A 15,269-nucleotide genomic window follows, 5' to 3' on the forward strand; every position below is an offset into this window, starting at 1 on the left:
ATGGGCTCAATTACACCCTACCTGGGGCAGCAGGCAGAGCTCGCACCGGAGCCTGTGCGCCCAGCATCACCCCCAGCCCAGGGCCCACGTCGGGGCGCAGACCCCCACCCCGAGCTGCACGCCTGCCCCATGCTGTCGTCCATGTCTGCTCTTCGCCAGCCCAGCGCGGGCCTGCAGCACGCCGCCAGCAGCGCTCCTGCCCACCTCCCTGCCCCCTGGACACGTGCCCATTTCGCTTCTCCATCCTGCCCTTGCTGTTGTTCATTGTGCTGGTGTCCGGGCCAGGGAGGCAGAGGGGCTCCCAGGGGCCTGCCTGGACCCCGAGGTCTCAGTGTCTCCGCTCATCTCAGAGCCCTTGGCCGCCTCCCTCCCGGCCCCACGTGGCCTCAGCCTCCCTGACAGGCGGTTTCGGGGGGAGGATTTTTGTTTGTTTGTTTCTCTGCAGAGGGAAAAAAAAAAAAAGAGCATTCAGCTTTGTAGAGGGGTGGCTTTGTTTTGGGGGTTTGTTGTTTTCCTGGTTTGGTTTGGTTTTCATTTCTCCAGGCGTCTCGTCGCTGTACCTTGTCACCTCACCTCTCTTTTTCCTGCTCTCTCCTCCTCCACAGATGCCACACGCTGGCAGTTCTGACCAGCCCCATCCCTCCATACAACAAGGTTTGCACGTCCCACACCCCAGCAGCCAGTCAGGGCCTCCATTACATCACAGTGGGGCTCCTCCTCCTCCTTCCCAGCCTCCCCGGCAACCGCCACAGGCCGCTCCCGGCAACCATCCACACAGCGACCTGACCTTTAACCCCTCCTCAGCCTTAGAGGGTCAGGCCGGAGCGCAGGGAGCATCTGACATGCCGGAGCCTTCGCTGGATGTAAGTTGGGGTCACCACATGCCTTGGCCTGGGGCTAGGCCTGGCGCCGGGACCTGTCCGAGAGCAGGGGCGGGTGTTGAGGGCCCGAGGCCCGGGGTGGAGGAGGCCTAGCTGTGAGGAGGGGTGGGCGGCCGGAGGGTGGGCCCCGCCAACCTGCCTCCCCTGGCTCCAGGACCAGGGAACCCCACAGCGGGCCAGCCCCCTCCCCCTCGCTGCTGGCCCCGCCCCCGTCCCCTTGGCCACAGTCCCGCAGGCCAGCCCTGCCCCGCCTCGCCCAGGCCCCTGTAGAGTCCCTCTGGGCTGGTCCTGGAGGCAGCCCGAGAGGGTCCCCACCCGTCCCCCCCTTCCCCTTCCCCCACATCGGCTTGCCATCTCCGCGTCTGCCACACTTTCTGGCCCCGCGGCACGGGCGGGGCTGGAGGGACAGGGTCTGTCCGTCTGCCGCTGGTGTATGTCTGTCTGCAGTTTCTAGTCTGTGTGTCGCCCATGCCCTGTGCTTCTGCTCGCTCCATCGCTCACTGTGAGAGGCCCCGGGTCACACTGCGGGTGGTGGTGACTGAGGTGGGAGTGGGAAGCTGAGATTTAGGGATCACCACCCTCTCACCCCTCCACGTTGAGAACTGAATGATCTGGAAGGTGGGGCAGGGGGACACTGGGTGATGGGTGCTGGGTAGCTGGGCAGGGCTGCAGGGAGAGGGACACAGCACTTGCCCCTCCCATCCCTCATCCCTAGACTCTAGAATCACAGACAGGAGGCCCGCCCTCTCCTCCATCACTCCTTTCCCTCAGGCCCCAGCCCCAGCAGGAGTCACCCTTGATCTCTGTAGTGGATGGGGCTCACTCGGCTTTTTGGCCATCTTGAGTTCTTGTCTGACTCTCCTCCCCAGACCAGGCCAGGGAAGGTGCTTGTAGATTGATGAGGGTTCCCCTGTGAAATCAGAAGATTCCAAGGACCTCGCAGAAGAGGGTAGGGTTGGTCTGCCAGCCAGCCACGGGCTCAGCAAGGAGCCAGGAGTTCTTGGGTGAGGTGTGGGGTGGTGGGATCCAAAGAGATCACCCAGCCTTACGTGCAAAGCCACTTGGTTTTCCTGGGAGGCCAAGTGACCCCCAGTTGCTGTGGCAAGTATGAGGATTACTCTGTTCATTGAGGAGCCTCCCAGCTGGTGGACTGAGGGCCCCACCGTCCAGACTTGAAGTGAGCACGGTGTGCCCCAGACCAGCATGGTGGCCTGGGTGCATCTGGGGACCACGAGCACTGAGTTTCCCCTGTTTGGGCCAGGACCCCAGGAGGCAGGTCGAGGGCAAGTGAACAGGCCGGGGGGTGCCCTGCCTTCCTCGCCTTGGGCTGGCCCAGCCCTCGGCCGACACCTCAACTGGGCTTCTGTACTTCTCTTCCAGCTCCTTCCAGAACTCACAAACCCTGACGAGCTCCTCTCATATCTGGATCCCCCTGACCTGCCGAGCAATAGTAACGATGACCTCCTGTCTCTCTTTGAGAACAACTGAAGCCCACCCCTGCATCGGGGCCACCCCTCCCCACTCGGCCTCCTTCCCCGTCTGCCCCACACACTTCCCCGCTGGGAGCCCGAGCCCTCGGACCGCCCCTTCTGCGGCCTTCAGAGCCAAGGGGCAGGAGGGTGCGCTGTGAAGGCGGTGCGGGTCTGGAGCCCACGCCCAGAGCAGGCCCTGAGGATGACCCTCGAGATGGGGCAACAGCCCAGGGAGGGGGCACACGCTGATGGCGGCTTCCAGACGACCCTCCAGTGCCCCCCAGATTCTTCCAGTTTGTAAACTGTAACCCAGCTTCCCTGCTTCCTGGCCCAGAGCCATCTCCAAGTGACTGTGACCCTGAGAGAGAGCCCCCCAGACCCCGGCGGCCCCAAGCCTTGGAGGAGCAGCGGCGGTCGGCAGCAGTGAGAACGGCCTGCCCACCACCACCACCACCACCACCACCACCCACAGAAAAGCACAAACCTCTGGGCAAGAGAACTCTCAGGGGCCAAGGTTATCGCTTTGACCCCAGACCTCTTAAGCCAGGATACCCTATGAACAGTCTCAGAAAGCAGAGAAAAAAGACAAGATTCTGTGTTTGGGAGAGGGAGAGCCATTCACCCTCTTGCTCGGGGATGGGTGGAAAAAGGGAGTCAGGGCCTCTCAAAGCCAGGATGGCCCTAGAACCACTGACTCAGGCCAGGGTCCAGCCTTGGGGAGACGGGGGTGCAGAGAAAGAACCCAGCTGAAATTATTGTGCCCTTAGTTGGAGGGAGCGGGGGCCACCAGTCAAAGTTGGAGTCCAGTAGAATCAGCAACTTACAGTTTTGCTCCAAGCCTCTCCTTTTTTTTAAACGACCGCAACAAAGCTACGAAGTCACTTGGAGAAGAGGAACACTGGACTTGGACAGCAAGTGAACCATTTCTCCCCATGTGTTCTGCTTCCTTCCTCTGCTCCCCCGCCCCAGCCCCTCTGAGACTGTTACGTGGGATGCCCACGTCCCTCTGTCCCAGTGCCCGTGTCCGCCCGGACGGCAGGGTGGGTGGTGGAAAGGCAGGGCATGCAAGGGCTCAGCAGCAGGAACCCCGGGCATCGCTCCCTCTCCGGCTCCTCTGCCTGTCTGGTCTGTGCTCCAGGCTGCCCCGGGCTCCAGCCCAGCCCATCGCCGTGTGTGCCAGGATCAAGCATCGCATGGTGTTTCTGTGGCTGTCTCAGCCCCAGCTCTTGGCCGCCAGCCTCTCCCTCGCTTCGTGTCCCTCTGCTCTTGCAAGCTCACCCCACACTCCTGCTCCAGCAGAAGCAGCGTCTGGTCTACCCTCCATGCTTTGCTCCATCCCGCCAACCGCTCGCTCTCACAGTGCCCCGGGTAGCTTTCTGTGCGTCCGTTTTGTTGCAGGCTCCCCTGTGCTCCCCGAGCCACGTGGGCTGTGATGTTGGGCGGTTGGGTCGCTTGGGTCACCTCTGTAAATTTGTCGTGCCCCTCCCCTGCTGCTGCCCGGGACCTTCACTCGCTCCCCCGTTCACTGTCTGTGTTTTCAGTGTCTGTCTCCCCCTCTGTTGGCCGGGGGACACCCAGCACTCCTCTGGATTTGACCGGAACGTTGGCCCCAGCTGTTGACTTCCGGTCACTGAACCAGGTGGCCCGGCACAAAGTTTTCTGTAGGAAAGCTGCCATCGTCCCTCCCCCACCCCTTTCCTTTGTCCCGTTGTTGAGGTTTTTTCAAACAGCGTGGTGTTCCGTATGCAAATCAATTATTTTAAGAATTGCTTTTGTAAATATCTTTGTGAATATTTTAGTATTGTCTTTGATAATATTCAACATTTTCATGACCTGGTTATAGCCTTTGCTGGTGTTTTTAAAATACCTTGACTCAACGACAAAGACCGAGTCCCTTTTTTAAAAAAAAAAAACAACAAACAAAAACAAAAAAGCAACCAGGGCCATTTGTACAGATGAAGGGATGAAAAGCATGGGTGGCTGTACCGTGAGTTAGATGAAGACCAGGCCACCCGCTGTTGGGAGCCATCCCCAGTTGGCTGGTGGGGACACGTGCGGCCATCTCCGACCAGTGACCCTTAGCCCCAGCTGTGTCAGGCCATCTGGGGATGCCCCACCCCAGACAGACCTATAGATGCCTTCCTTAGAATTTCCCGCTTCCTGCCTTGCAAGACTGTCTCAAAAAGGCCTGGGTGTGTTCTTGTTATCAGGGTGTCCCCACTCTGCTCACCAACTTACCCACAGCTTTCTAGCACAGAGGGTCTATCTACTGCCCACAACCCAGGCTCTGGGCACCTCCCTCATCCGTCTCTGAGTAAGCCGTGGGCTCAGCACCCTGAGGTGGATTTCCTGGGTCCCCTCTCAAGCAAGCCTCCACCAGCAAGTTCAGCAGAGAGCTTTCCAGACCTGCGGTGCCTGCATCCTGCACTCCGGGCACACACTCTTCCAGAGCGATTTTGGAGCCGGGTTGGTGGGGTGGGGGTAGGGGGGTAGGCATCAAGGTGTCCGGGGCTGGAACGAGCCCTAGTTGGTGACACATTCAGGTGACGACGGCTTCCCCAAGCAAGAGCGGTTCTGAACTCCGGGGAGATGCTTCCCTGACCCTTTTGGATGACTACTTGGAGCCATACGTAACCTCAGCAAAAACGATGCCTCAGCAAGCCACGTCTCCATGACAAGCATCCACCCAGGCCACAGGCACGCTGCTGCCTCCACTCCACGGAATGGACAGGGCGCCAGCAGGCAGGCGGGAAGCCCCAAGTACAAGCAGTCACCCCATCTTCTTGGTTTGAAGCTTTACCCATGGGTCATATTCCTGTAGCCATTTTTATTTTTTAAGGAACTAATACTTTCTCCCTAATGGAAGCCCTGAGCCCCCAGAGAGCTCCACGCCTGCTCCCTCGGCCTCACCCAACCAGACAGGGCGACGCAGGCAGCAGCCACTCAAGGGACATGTGTACATATGTAAATGAGAAATAGAGACATGTTAACAGATGCATTCATTTCCCTCGGAATGTGTATTGTTCTTATTTTACGGAACAAAACAAAAAGGCTTGGAACTCCATCTTAATGTGGGAAAAAAAAACTAGATCCTGTCTGTTAGCGTCTGTGAGGTCTCTCTCCGCATCTGTCTCATCATGTAATATACTCTGACTCTGTGTGGAAAGGAATTTTTTTGTTCCGTTTTTGTTTTTATTTTACCTACATGTACTATTTAGCTTCAGTGTACTAGTCCCACCACCTGTGTGTTTTTAGGGTGCTATGGAAATAATGAAAAGAAACGGGGATTTCAGAAGAAAATTGTAACCAAATTCATCCTTTGTATAATTTTTGATATCATGATCGCAGGTGATTGACACACACACATGAACACAAACCCACCGTGCAGCCTGAAGTAACCCCCACAGCGACGTCATCGTCTTTGTACATCTCTGTACAATGCAATCATTTCATACTTTAAACTGGTCAGAAAACTAATTGTGATTTCTAGTCTTGCAAAACTGTATGTAGTTAGATGATGTGACAGCCTCTAATATTTATCTAATAAATATGTATTCAGATGAAACCTGTATATTAGGTGTTCATGTGGTTATTTTGTATTTAAAGATCAAATTATTTGACTATTGCTAGACATTTCTATACTCTGTTGTAACACTGAGGTATCTCATTTGCCCATGTTAATTTTTTTTCTAAATAAATGGACAAAAACGAAGGTTTGGCGAACTAGCGATTTTGTGAATGGTAGGGAGTGGTTTGGGTGTTTGCTGGTTTTGCTTTATCAACCGCCACCCCTGCCCGATCACCCTGCAAAACAAAACAAACAAAACTATGCAGACAGCCCCTGATACAGGGGTCCCTGCAGAGAACCTGGAACCTAGTCCATATGAATGTGCAGCGCCCAGTGGTCTCACCTCCAGGTCTCCAGCATCCCTGGTCCTGGTGAAGGGATGGCCTGGCAGGCAGGAAAGGACCCTGAATGGTGCCAGGCCCTGTATGGAGTGCTGGGCCTCAGGCCCGTTGTGACTCAAAGGCTATGCAGTGCTGTCTGGGCTCTAATAGCAAGCCCCTGGTGGATTCTCTGGGCTTAGAAACAGGAATCTCATCACATTAACACAGCTGCTATCCCTCTGACCACCTCTCTCTGGCCACCCCACTTCTCAGCACCCTCGGCCCCTTCCCCTTTAAGGGGGACTTTGAGTCTTCTCTTGCCCATGATTGCAACTTACATAGGCTTCTTTGCTACAATCGCTGCCCAGGTCCTGTTTCTATTAACTGTCCTTACAGCCTCAGACACACAACTGATTTCCCTTCCTGTGTCTCCTCCTGAACTTCAGGGAAGTGAATCTGATTCTCAGCCCAGCATCAGAAGAGCTCCCCTCTTCTCTCAGCTCTGGCCTCAGAAAATAGGACAGACTAGAATTTGACTGTTGTGGCTTTCCCTCCACAGAGACAGTGTGAGACCGGGTCCAAAGAAGGAAGTGGAATCTGGGAGGCACCCCAAAGTATATCCCCTGGAGCCTATGTGTGTGTGGGGAGGGGGGATGTGTGTCAGGAGAGAGCACATATCTGCACATGAGCAGGTGAGTGTGGGGGGGATGTGTGTCAGGAGAGAGCACAGATCTGCATGTGAGCAGGTGTGTGTGTGCCAGAGTGAGCCAGGAGGATGTGTGCAGGGTGTCATCAGCCACAGAACTGCCCGTGGAGAACTGGGGGCCAGGAAGTCCCCTGCCTCCGGGACTTCTCCAGGGTGGCCAGCTTCTCTTCTTGGAGGGAGATGGAAGGGAAGGGCAGAAGGAGAGTTTACATTAAACCTGGAATCCTGTGGCCACTGCCTTCTGGCAAGAGGCGTTTTCTCTGAGAACCGACACTCCTGGAAGAGGGATGAGTAGCATCAACAACAGCTTCCCAAAGGGGCCCCCAGTTCCCCACTGCCCTGGAGCAGAGCTTTCCCATGGCCCTGTCAGTGGCTCTTGAAATCATTTTGGTGGGTTGTGACAAGCACTTTTTAAAGAAATAGATGAGAATGAAATAGAAAACACAAAGAGCACCCTTACAAAGTGAGGGTGCCGATTGTATCATGAAACTTGTGTTGCAATTGTGTGTCTGTGTCTGCTGAATCATGTTGTAAAATTAATTCTTACTTGTGGGTTGTGGTTAAAAACAAAAATTTAAATGCCATTGCCTTACAGGCAGGAAGTGGGCAGGGGGTGGGGAGGGAGAGGCAGGGCAGTATGCTCCCCTAACTTTAAGATAAAAAGCAAACCTTCCTGCTGTTCTAGCTTCAGAGCCTGAAGCCAGGGATACAGCTTAATAGTCAGGTGACCTCCTAGCAAGGCTGCATGGAGACTCACCCACCCCACCCCTCTAACTCCTCCTGACTGACTACTTCCTTCTGTGGGCCTAGAGTGAGAGAAGCCAATGGGAAAATCCCAGGAAGGGCCTCGCTCAGAGCAGCCTGGAACTCAGCCTCCTGCCATACCGCTCTCTCCCCTCTGCTTCCTCTCTCCCCTCACACATCTTCAGCATGTCCTTCAGCCCATGGGTCCTCTTGGGTTTCCATTCTTCCCAACCCACCCTACAGAGCCCCCACCCTCTATTAAATGACTGTCCCTCCACATAAGGCCATAGAGTGCTGGTAGGGCAAGTTATTCAGCCCCGCTTGTGGCTTCAAGGACAAATTAGTATCTCCTGCTTCACTGAGACCTCAGGGCAGGAACTCCTACCTGCCCACCAATTTCTCTCTTCTTCAGCTCCTGCCTCCTGCTACACCATGCCCACCTTGCTTAGCAAGCTACCCCACTCTTATATAGACCCCCAATAACTTTCCCCCACCCACTAACCTGTGTTCATCCTCCCCCAGAGTTATCTTTTTCCGCCCAGGCCCAGAGGATGTGGTGTTCCTTCCCCAGTCAGGACCAGTCCCTCCTCAGCCTCTGAAACTGTCACCTCCATCTCTTCTGGGAAGGACTTCAGCCCCTTCCCCGACCCTCCCCCACTCCCTTCCACAGGCCTGGAGCTTAAGGCTCTGGGTCTAACAGCCTCACCCTCACCCTTGACTGTCCAGCCTCTCTGCTCCTTCTCATGCAGACTTCTCAATCTTCCCTTGATCGCTCATCATCCTTGACACCATGCAGCCAAAGTCTCTGATATTCTTCTCTGAAACTTCTCTCACAAGCTCGCCTACGACCCCTTGTTTTCTCAAGTCTGCTCCCCTTTTGGAGACTGGACCTCACGGCTACCTTTGATAATTACCGCTTCTGCTTTGAAACTCCCTTGTCTTGGATTCCATGACAGTCCCCTCTTCTGGGTCTTCAGTGCTCCTGAAGTGTCCTGACCATGCACTGGAAAGAGTAATAATGGACTGGAAAGAGCAAGAGTGGCCTACCTGAGATGGGAGGACTGGTAAAGAGGTATGTGGTTAGACCTATGAGACGGGAAAATGTGAGGATCCACAGAGCACATTTTATCAGATGCCAGGGAGCGTCCAGTACAGAAGAGGCACCGAACAACCAAAGAGGCAGGGTGACTCCACCAGTTGATCAGCCAGAATCTGTCCCCATCCCTTGCTCTCTATCTAGTGTTTTGCATAATATGGGCTTCCAGCAAGTGTCATGGAGAACAGAGTGTCAGGGAGATAGAGATCAAGTTACATGTGAGCCCAACAGCAGAGGCTCCCTGTCATCAGGGCTGATCTAGCTACTGCCACTGCTGAAAGTCCAACTTGTTAGCCATGAAGACCAAAGCTGAGCCCCTGATACAACAACATTCCACAAGGAGGTCAACAAGCCACTTGGTGCCAGTTTACTACATAGGACCCTTTCTATCAGAGAGGTGTGGGGGTGATTCACCTTGACTCAAATTGATACATCTTCTGGGTAAGGGGTTGCCTCTCTGTCCTATAGGGCCTGAGGCCAGCACCCTTATCTGAGGACTCGTGCTTAGTCGCTCAGCCGTGTCTGACTCTTTGTGACCCCATGGACTGTAGCCCGCCAGGCTCCTCTGTCCATTGGATTCTCCAGGCAGAATACTGGAGTGGGTTGCTATTCCCCTCTCTAGGGGAATCTTCCCAATCCAGGGATCGAACCCAGGTCTCCTGCACTGCAAGCGGATTCTTTAATGTCTGAACCACCAGGGAAGCCCTATCTGAGGGCTCACAGAGTGTCTAATTCACTGATGTGGGTTCTCATACAAGATCATTGCAGACTAGAGGTCTGAGTTACAGAAAAGATGGTGTGGCCATGACTCCATGATCCTAGGTTCTACACTACACAGAGGCTGCAGATCTGAGAGATGGTAGAACGGCCTCGTCAAGATGCAGCTGAGGTATCAGATTGGAGATGACACCCTGTGAGGGTGGATACTATCCTTTGGTTACAACCCAAACCAATAATGACTCTGGTCTGTCAATAGGCAGACAAGATCAGCTTAATGTGAGAAGCAGGTGGGTCTGAGCAGTGCAAGGACTATAGGAAACACTGCTCTTTTCTGCCCACATCCCTCTGCAGGGCCAAAGCCCAGACCTACCGTGAGTGTGGGCTCTTAGCCCACAGCTGCCTTTTCTCTAGAGAATGGCCCTGAGGTGTCAAGAACTGTCTTATCTGGGGACTTATACCCCAAAGGGGCAGCCCACAAGCAATGGCTAGAACAGAGTCTAAAATTCTGGCCCTCTGCCTTAAGGAAGATGTCATGTAGTACAGTTTATGCTCCGAAGCCCTTGCTCTGTGATCAGGCCAACGCTGGCCTCTCCCTGCTCCACCCCTCCCAGTCGTACAGGTTGTTCTGAATAGCAGTCCCTCAACAAATCACTGTCACACGGATCTCAGTCTCAGGTCTGCCTCTGGAGAACCCCACCTAACGCAGCACGCCTCAGTTCTCTGGATGTTGCTCTTGTGCCCTTTGGCCTCGTCTGCAATTTCCCCATCCCTCTCACGATCTTAACAACCAAGTTTTGATGACTTGACTTCCTAAATCTCTGTCTCTAACATTTTGGCTGCACTGTCTTTGTTGCTGCGTGTGGGCTTTCCCTAGCGGCACAAGTGGGGACTGCTCTCCAGTTGCCATGCAGGACTTCTCACCACAACAGTTTCTCCTGTTGCCGAGCATGGCCTCTAGGGCACTCGGGCTTCAGTAGTAGCAGCATGCAGGTAATCACAGAGTGTAAGTAACCGTGGCAAGTGAGATCCCTGTTCCCTGACCAGGCCTCGAAGCCATGTCCTCTGCCCCGGCAGGCAGATTCCCAACCACTGGACCGCCAGGGAAGCCCCCTAAATAGCTATTTAATCTGATGTCTTCTCTGCATCCTGATGCTTTACCATAATTCAAGTCATATATAAGTACCTATATCATAGTCTCAATTTTGCCTCTTGGCCCACAAAACATAAAGAATATATTATCTGTCCCTTTAGGAAAAAGTTTGCGGACTTCTGGTTTACACTGTAGGGCTCAGGCACCTGGATACATTGATTTATAAACTCAGAAGATGTAGAGGGAAAAAGATTCCCTCCAAGGGACGTGAGAGTGTTGTTAAGAAGGGGAAAAACTGTGGGAGGCCTGACATGACAAAGAGGTGTGTGTGTATGTCTGTCTTCAAACGGAGATGTCTCCCCATCAGTTCTGTGATCCAGGAGGAAACCCAGGAATTAAAGTGAAGTGATTTGGACCAGATGCCCTTCATTGTCATTGTCAAGTTAACAGAAGACGTGTTGCTATGCAGTTCATAGCAGGACGGAGTGGGAACTCTCCAAACATTCAAGAACATTAAGGTTACTGTCAGGAAAAAAGTCAAGTTATATAAGATGGAGAAACATGGATATCTGTTAGAGATCTGGGGGTCCTCAGCCACCATGAAGAAGTCCATCTCTCTGAAGCCACAGTCTGGAAAGACCACAAGGAGGGACCACAGAGAAAGTGAGGGATGCCCCCGGAGCCCTAGCTGTCTCCAGTCCTGCCTAAGTGTTTCAGCCTGAGCACCAGACACGAGAGTGAGGAAGACTTCAAGATAACCCCAGCCTAGCCAGTATCTGGCCCAAAACACCCCAAGGGAGGACTGTCAGCAACGGCTGGGTCCAGTCAGCTTCCAGGTCCGTAAGCCGAATCAGCGATTGTTACTGATTGAAGCTGCTGCTTCAGGCTGGTTTGTCATGCAACCATAGGTCACCAAACCATCAGCGTGAAGCAAATTCACATATGCCGTGCAGGATGCGCTGGATTGGTGGTTATATGAGAAGAGCCCAAGTTCAAGGCACGGAGGGATGGAGAGAAACCCTCGCCATCCTCCCCTGTCACTCCCAGGGCCAGTCCTCCCAGGACCGCTGGGCTCCATCATAGCCCGAGGACTAGGGCCCAGGTGTTGTCATGGCTCTGGGGAAAGATGGGGTGTCGCAAGAGAAAGGGAAAGAGAGAGAGAGAGAGAGGATATGGAGAAAGAGGCAGAGGGTGTATGTGGGCAGCTTTTCAGAGGCCTGTGGGGTTACCGCTCTGGTACATGAGGACACCGCTAATGCCAGGAAGGGCGCAGAGCCTGATCCCTGCCCTCAGCATCCTGAGACTTTGAAATGATCACTCAACCCCTTTAGCACCTTCACAGCTGCTCCACACTCGGGGAAAGGTGAGGGCTGCAGCTAGGGGCCAAGGGTGCAGAGGAGGCAGCTTCGCCCCCACTGCGGCCTCTGAGCTGCCCCCTGGTGGTGTGCAGCGGAGAAGCAGGAGCATGTCCTGTGAGCCTCTTCCTCCAAGTGCCAGAGGCGGCTGGAAAGAGACCTCCAGTCCCGCAGCTTGGTGCCCAAAGAGGAACGAGTCCCAGGAAGCACTGGGTGATGGATATAATGGGAGTTCCCCTGCCTCGTGGTGCAGCAGGAGAAAGAGGAACAGGGACACAACCCCAGGCAGTGATCCCCCTGCCCTAGGGGCCCTGACCCCAGCAAGCAAGGAGAAATGAGCTAAAAAGACCCACGGATGAGGATTCCGGGGAGGCCTCAGGTACCCTGAACTGCCTGCTGAAGACCCAGCTCCGCCCTGCTGCCGCCAGAGCAGACCTGAATGAACAAAAGCAAGGAGGAACCCCGTGTCTGCGAGGCCTCAGAAGCAATGTCATCATGAGGACACCTGAGTATTAACCAGTCATTGAGGACGTGTGCTCTCAGCCCTGCTCCTGTGGCTGCCCTTGTAAACTGTACTCCCCGGGGAGAGGCTGCCCAGAGGACAGCTGCATGCTCGGGTGTGTGACTCACCTGAGCCAGGCCGAGGGCAAAGGAGGCTCGGGAGACACATGGCTGCCATATGGTAGTCCTGCCACGTGCTGCTCCAGCCTGAGACATGCCCACCACACCAGCCTTGGGGGCAATGGTCCTGGCTGGGCCTGGAATCACTTCCTGGTTTGGGGGACATCCATCCTCAGCCTTCAGAGCTGGCCAGGACACAAGGAACCTGCCCAGAGCAGAGAGAGAGAGAGAACCCAGCTTCCTGTCAGTCCCACAAGCTGTGTGACCTCAAACGTTCACCCATTCTCCTCTCAGGACCTCAGTGACCCATCTGGGCAGTGGGCATCCTACCTTCTCATCTCATCACAACTCCTATCTTGCTCAAGAAGGGTAGTGACCAGGTAGATGGGAGCAGGGCTAAGCCAGGGTTCTATAAGATGTGGAGGGAGGTGCCCATGGAAAAAGCGGCAGCCTTGCTCTGATGCCCAGGAGAGCCAGTCCTGTGTCTTGACCCCACAGAGCCTTCAATTTTGGAGGACCGCAAGTCCTACCATCAACTTGTGAAAGTCCAGAAGGGTTAGTGTCCGAATAGAAAGCAGCAGAGGCTGGCAGGACAGGGGCTGGGGTATGAGGCTTCACATTTACTAAGTGCTCAGTTGATACTGTTCACGAGACAGTCACGCAATCTCTGTGAGGGATGTTGTCTGTTTTGTTGCTGGCGTATCCACAGTGCCTAGACTATAGCCTGGTATACAGTGGGAGCCTAATAATTACTTGATGAATAAACGAATGAATGAACGAACAAATGAGCAATCAGAAGAAAGGTGAGAGAAGGCTGTCAGGTGAGCTGGACCATAAAGAGTGAGTCAGAATGAGGTGGAACAAGGATTAGGAAGACAAGTATGTCCACAGGCTCAGAGGCATGACGGGAGACGGGGCATCTGGAAATGGCAGAATGTCCACTGCGCCTGGGGAAGAGCCAGAGGATGTGGGTGAATCTGGGCCTGAGAATCTGGGTCTTTACCTTGAGGACACCGGGGCGCTGCAGGGGGTAGCTAGCTAATCAAATGTGGTGGGTTTTGTAAACAGCTTTATGGAGATACAATTCACAGACCACACAATTCACCCATTTAAAGTGTGCAACTCAATGGCTTTTAATGTATCCACAGAGTTGTGAATCACCACAATCGATTTCAGAACATTTCATTACCCCCAAAAGATAACCCATGCCCATTAGTTATCATCCCTCAGCCCTCCCAGCCCCTCAGCCCTAGGTAAGCTTTAATTCACTTTCTGTCTCCATAGATCTGCCAGTTCTGGACGTTTCATATAACTGGAATACAATCTGTGGGACTGGCTCCTTTCAGTTAATATAATGTTTTCAAGGTTCATTTGTGTTGCAGCATGTATTTCTGCTTGATTGTTGTTGTTGTTGACAAGTAATATTCCACTGTATGGATTTACCACTTTTTTTATCCATTCATTAGTTGATGTATATTTGGGTTGTTAAGATGTGGCTTTTAAAAAGATTTTCTGATGGCTAAAATTAACAAGATTAACCACATCAAATGCTGGAATGGTTATGACTTGACCAAAATACTCATACATTACTGGTGGGAGCTTGTAATGATAAAACCACTTTGGAAAAGCAATTTTGCACAAAGATATGTATATATGTGTGTGTATATATATATATATATATATACACTCGGTATATCCCAGCAATTCAACTTGTAGGCTAGGCTGTTTCCAGTTGTTTTTTGTTTGTTTGTTTGTTTGTTTTTTACTATTATGAAGAATTCTACAAGTTTTGGTGTGGACAAAAACTGGAAACAGCCTAGCTGTTCATCAACAGGAGAATGGATAAGCAAATTGAGTTATGTTCAAAAATGGAAACATCTCTGGCGGGTCCCAAAGATGGATGAGGGTAGGGACTCCGCTGGTGGTGCAGTGGTTAGGAATCCGCCTTCCAACGCAGGGATGCAGGTCAGTCCCTGGTCAGGGAACGGAGATCCCCCAAGACACACGGCAACTAGGCCCCGTGCAGCGCAATGTGGGATCCACACACCACAACAAAGACCCCACGTGCGGCAGCCAAGACCCGACGCAGTCAAATAAATAAATGAATAAGATGGATGCGGGTAAAGCGTTATGCTGTATAAAAGAAGCCAGATGTAAAGGAATGTGTTGTGTATAATTAATTACTGTGAAATTCCATTGTATGTGAATTTCAAGAACTTGCAAAACTCACCAGAACACAGATTGTTTTGGGTGCGGGGTGGCTGATTGAAAGGGAATATAAGGGAATGTCCCAGGATGATGGAAACATTCTATACCTTGATTGGGGTGTTGGTTGCATAAAGATAAACATTTGTCAAAACTCTTGAAACTCTACTCTTCAGATTGGTGCATCTTATTGAAGGTAAATTACACTCGAATAAAGTTGGAGGTGGGGTGGGAAGCACCTCCTGGAAGCATTGAGGAAGTCTGACAGAGGGGCTCAGGCTGGAGCACAGGGAGAGGCATCCTCCAGTCTCTAAGCTGGGGCAGGAGTGGCAGAATGGGCACAAGGGATGCTAAAGAGGTGGAGAGGCATTCCTGATTGACAGGAGGCGGGCAGTGGGGAGGAGGCGAGTGTGACTCGTGGGCCCCTTTCTCTGCACCTCTGGTGTTTTAGTCACCAGCCTGTCCCCACTCCATCCCTGGGACTTCCAGCT

At 53.2% G+C, this 15,269-nt stretch overlaps 1 protein-coding gene across 5 annotated transcripts in view; it reads left to right on the forward strand.

The window, feature by feature from the left end:
* Positions 1-6,065, forward strand: part of ZMIZ1 (zinc finger MIZ-type containing 1) — a 151,037-nt gene extending 144,972 nt beyond the window's left edge. For 4 of the 5 annotated variants that reach the window (XM_070782308.1, XM_019953840.2, XM_070782311.1 and 1 more), the window contains 2 exons: positions 606-863; positions 2,262-6,065. In XM_070782308.1, the coding sequence (XP_070638409.1) occupies positions 606-863; positions 2,262-2,369 (366 nt within the window). In that variant the 3' untranslated portion in view covers positions 2,370-6,065. The remainder of the gene's footprint in view (positions 1-605; positions 864-2,261) is intronic. The other variant, XM_070782310.1, reaches the window with a different exon arrangement.
* The last annotated feature ends 9,204 nt before the right edge of the window (positions 6,066-15,269 follow it).

This window comes from Bos indicus, chromosome 28 (assembly GCF_029378745.1).
Source record: "Bos indicus isolate NIAB-ARS_2022 breed Sahiwal x Tharparkar chromosome 28, NIAB-ARS_B.indTharparkar_mat_pri_1.0, whole genome shotgun sequence".
Classification (NCBI taxonomy): domain Eukaryota; kingdom Metazoa; phylum Chordata; class Mammalia; order Artiodactyla; family Bovidae; genus Bos; species Bos indicus.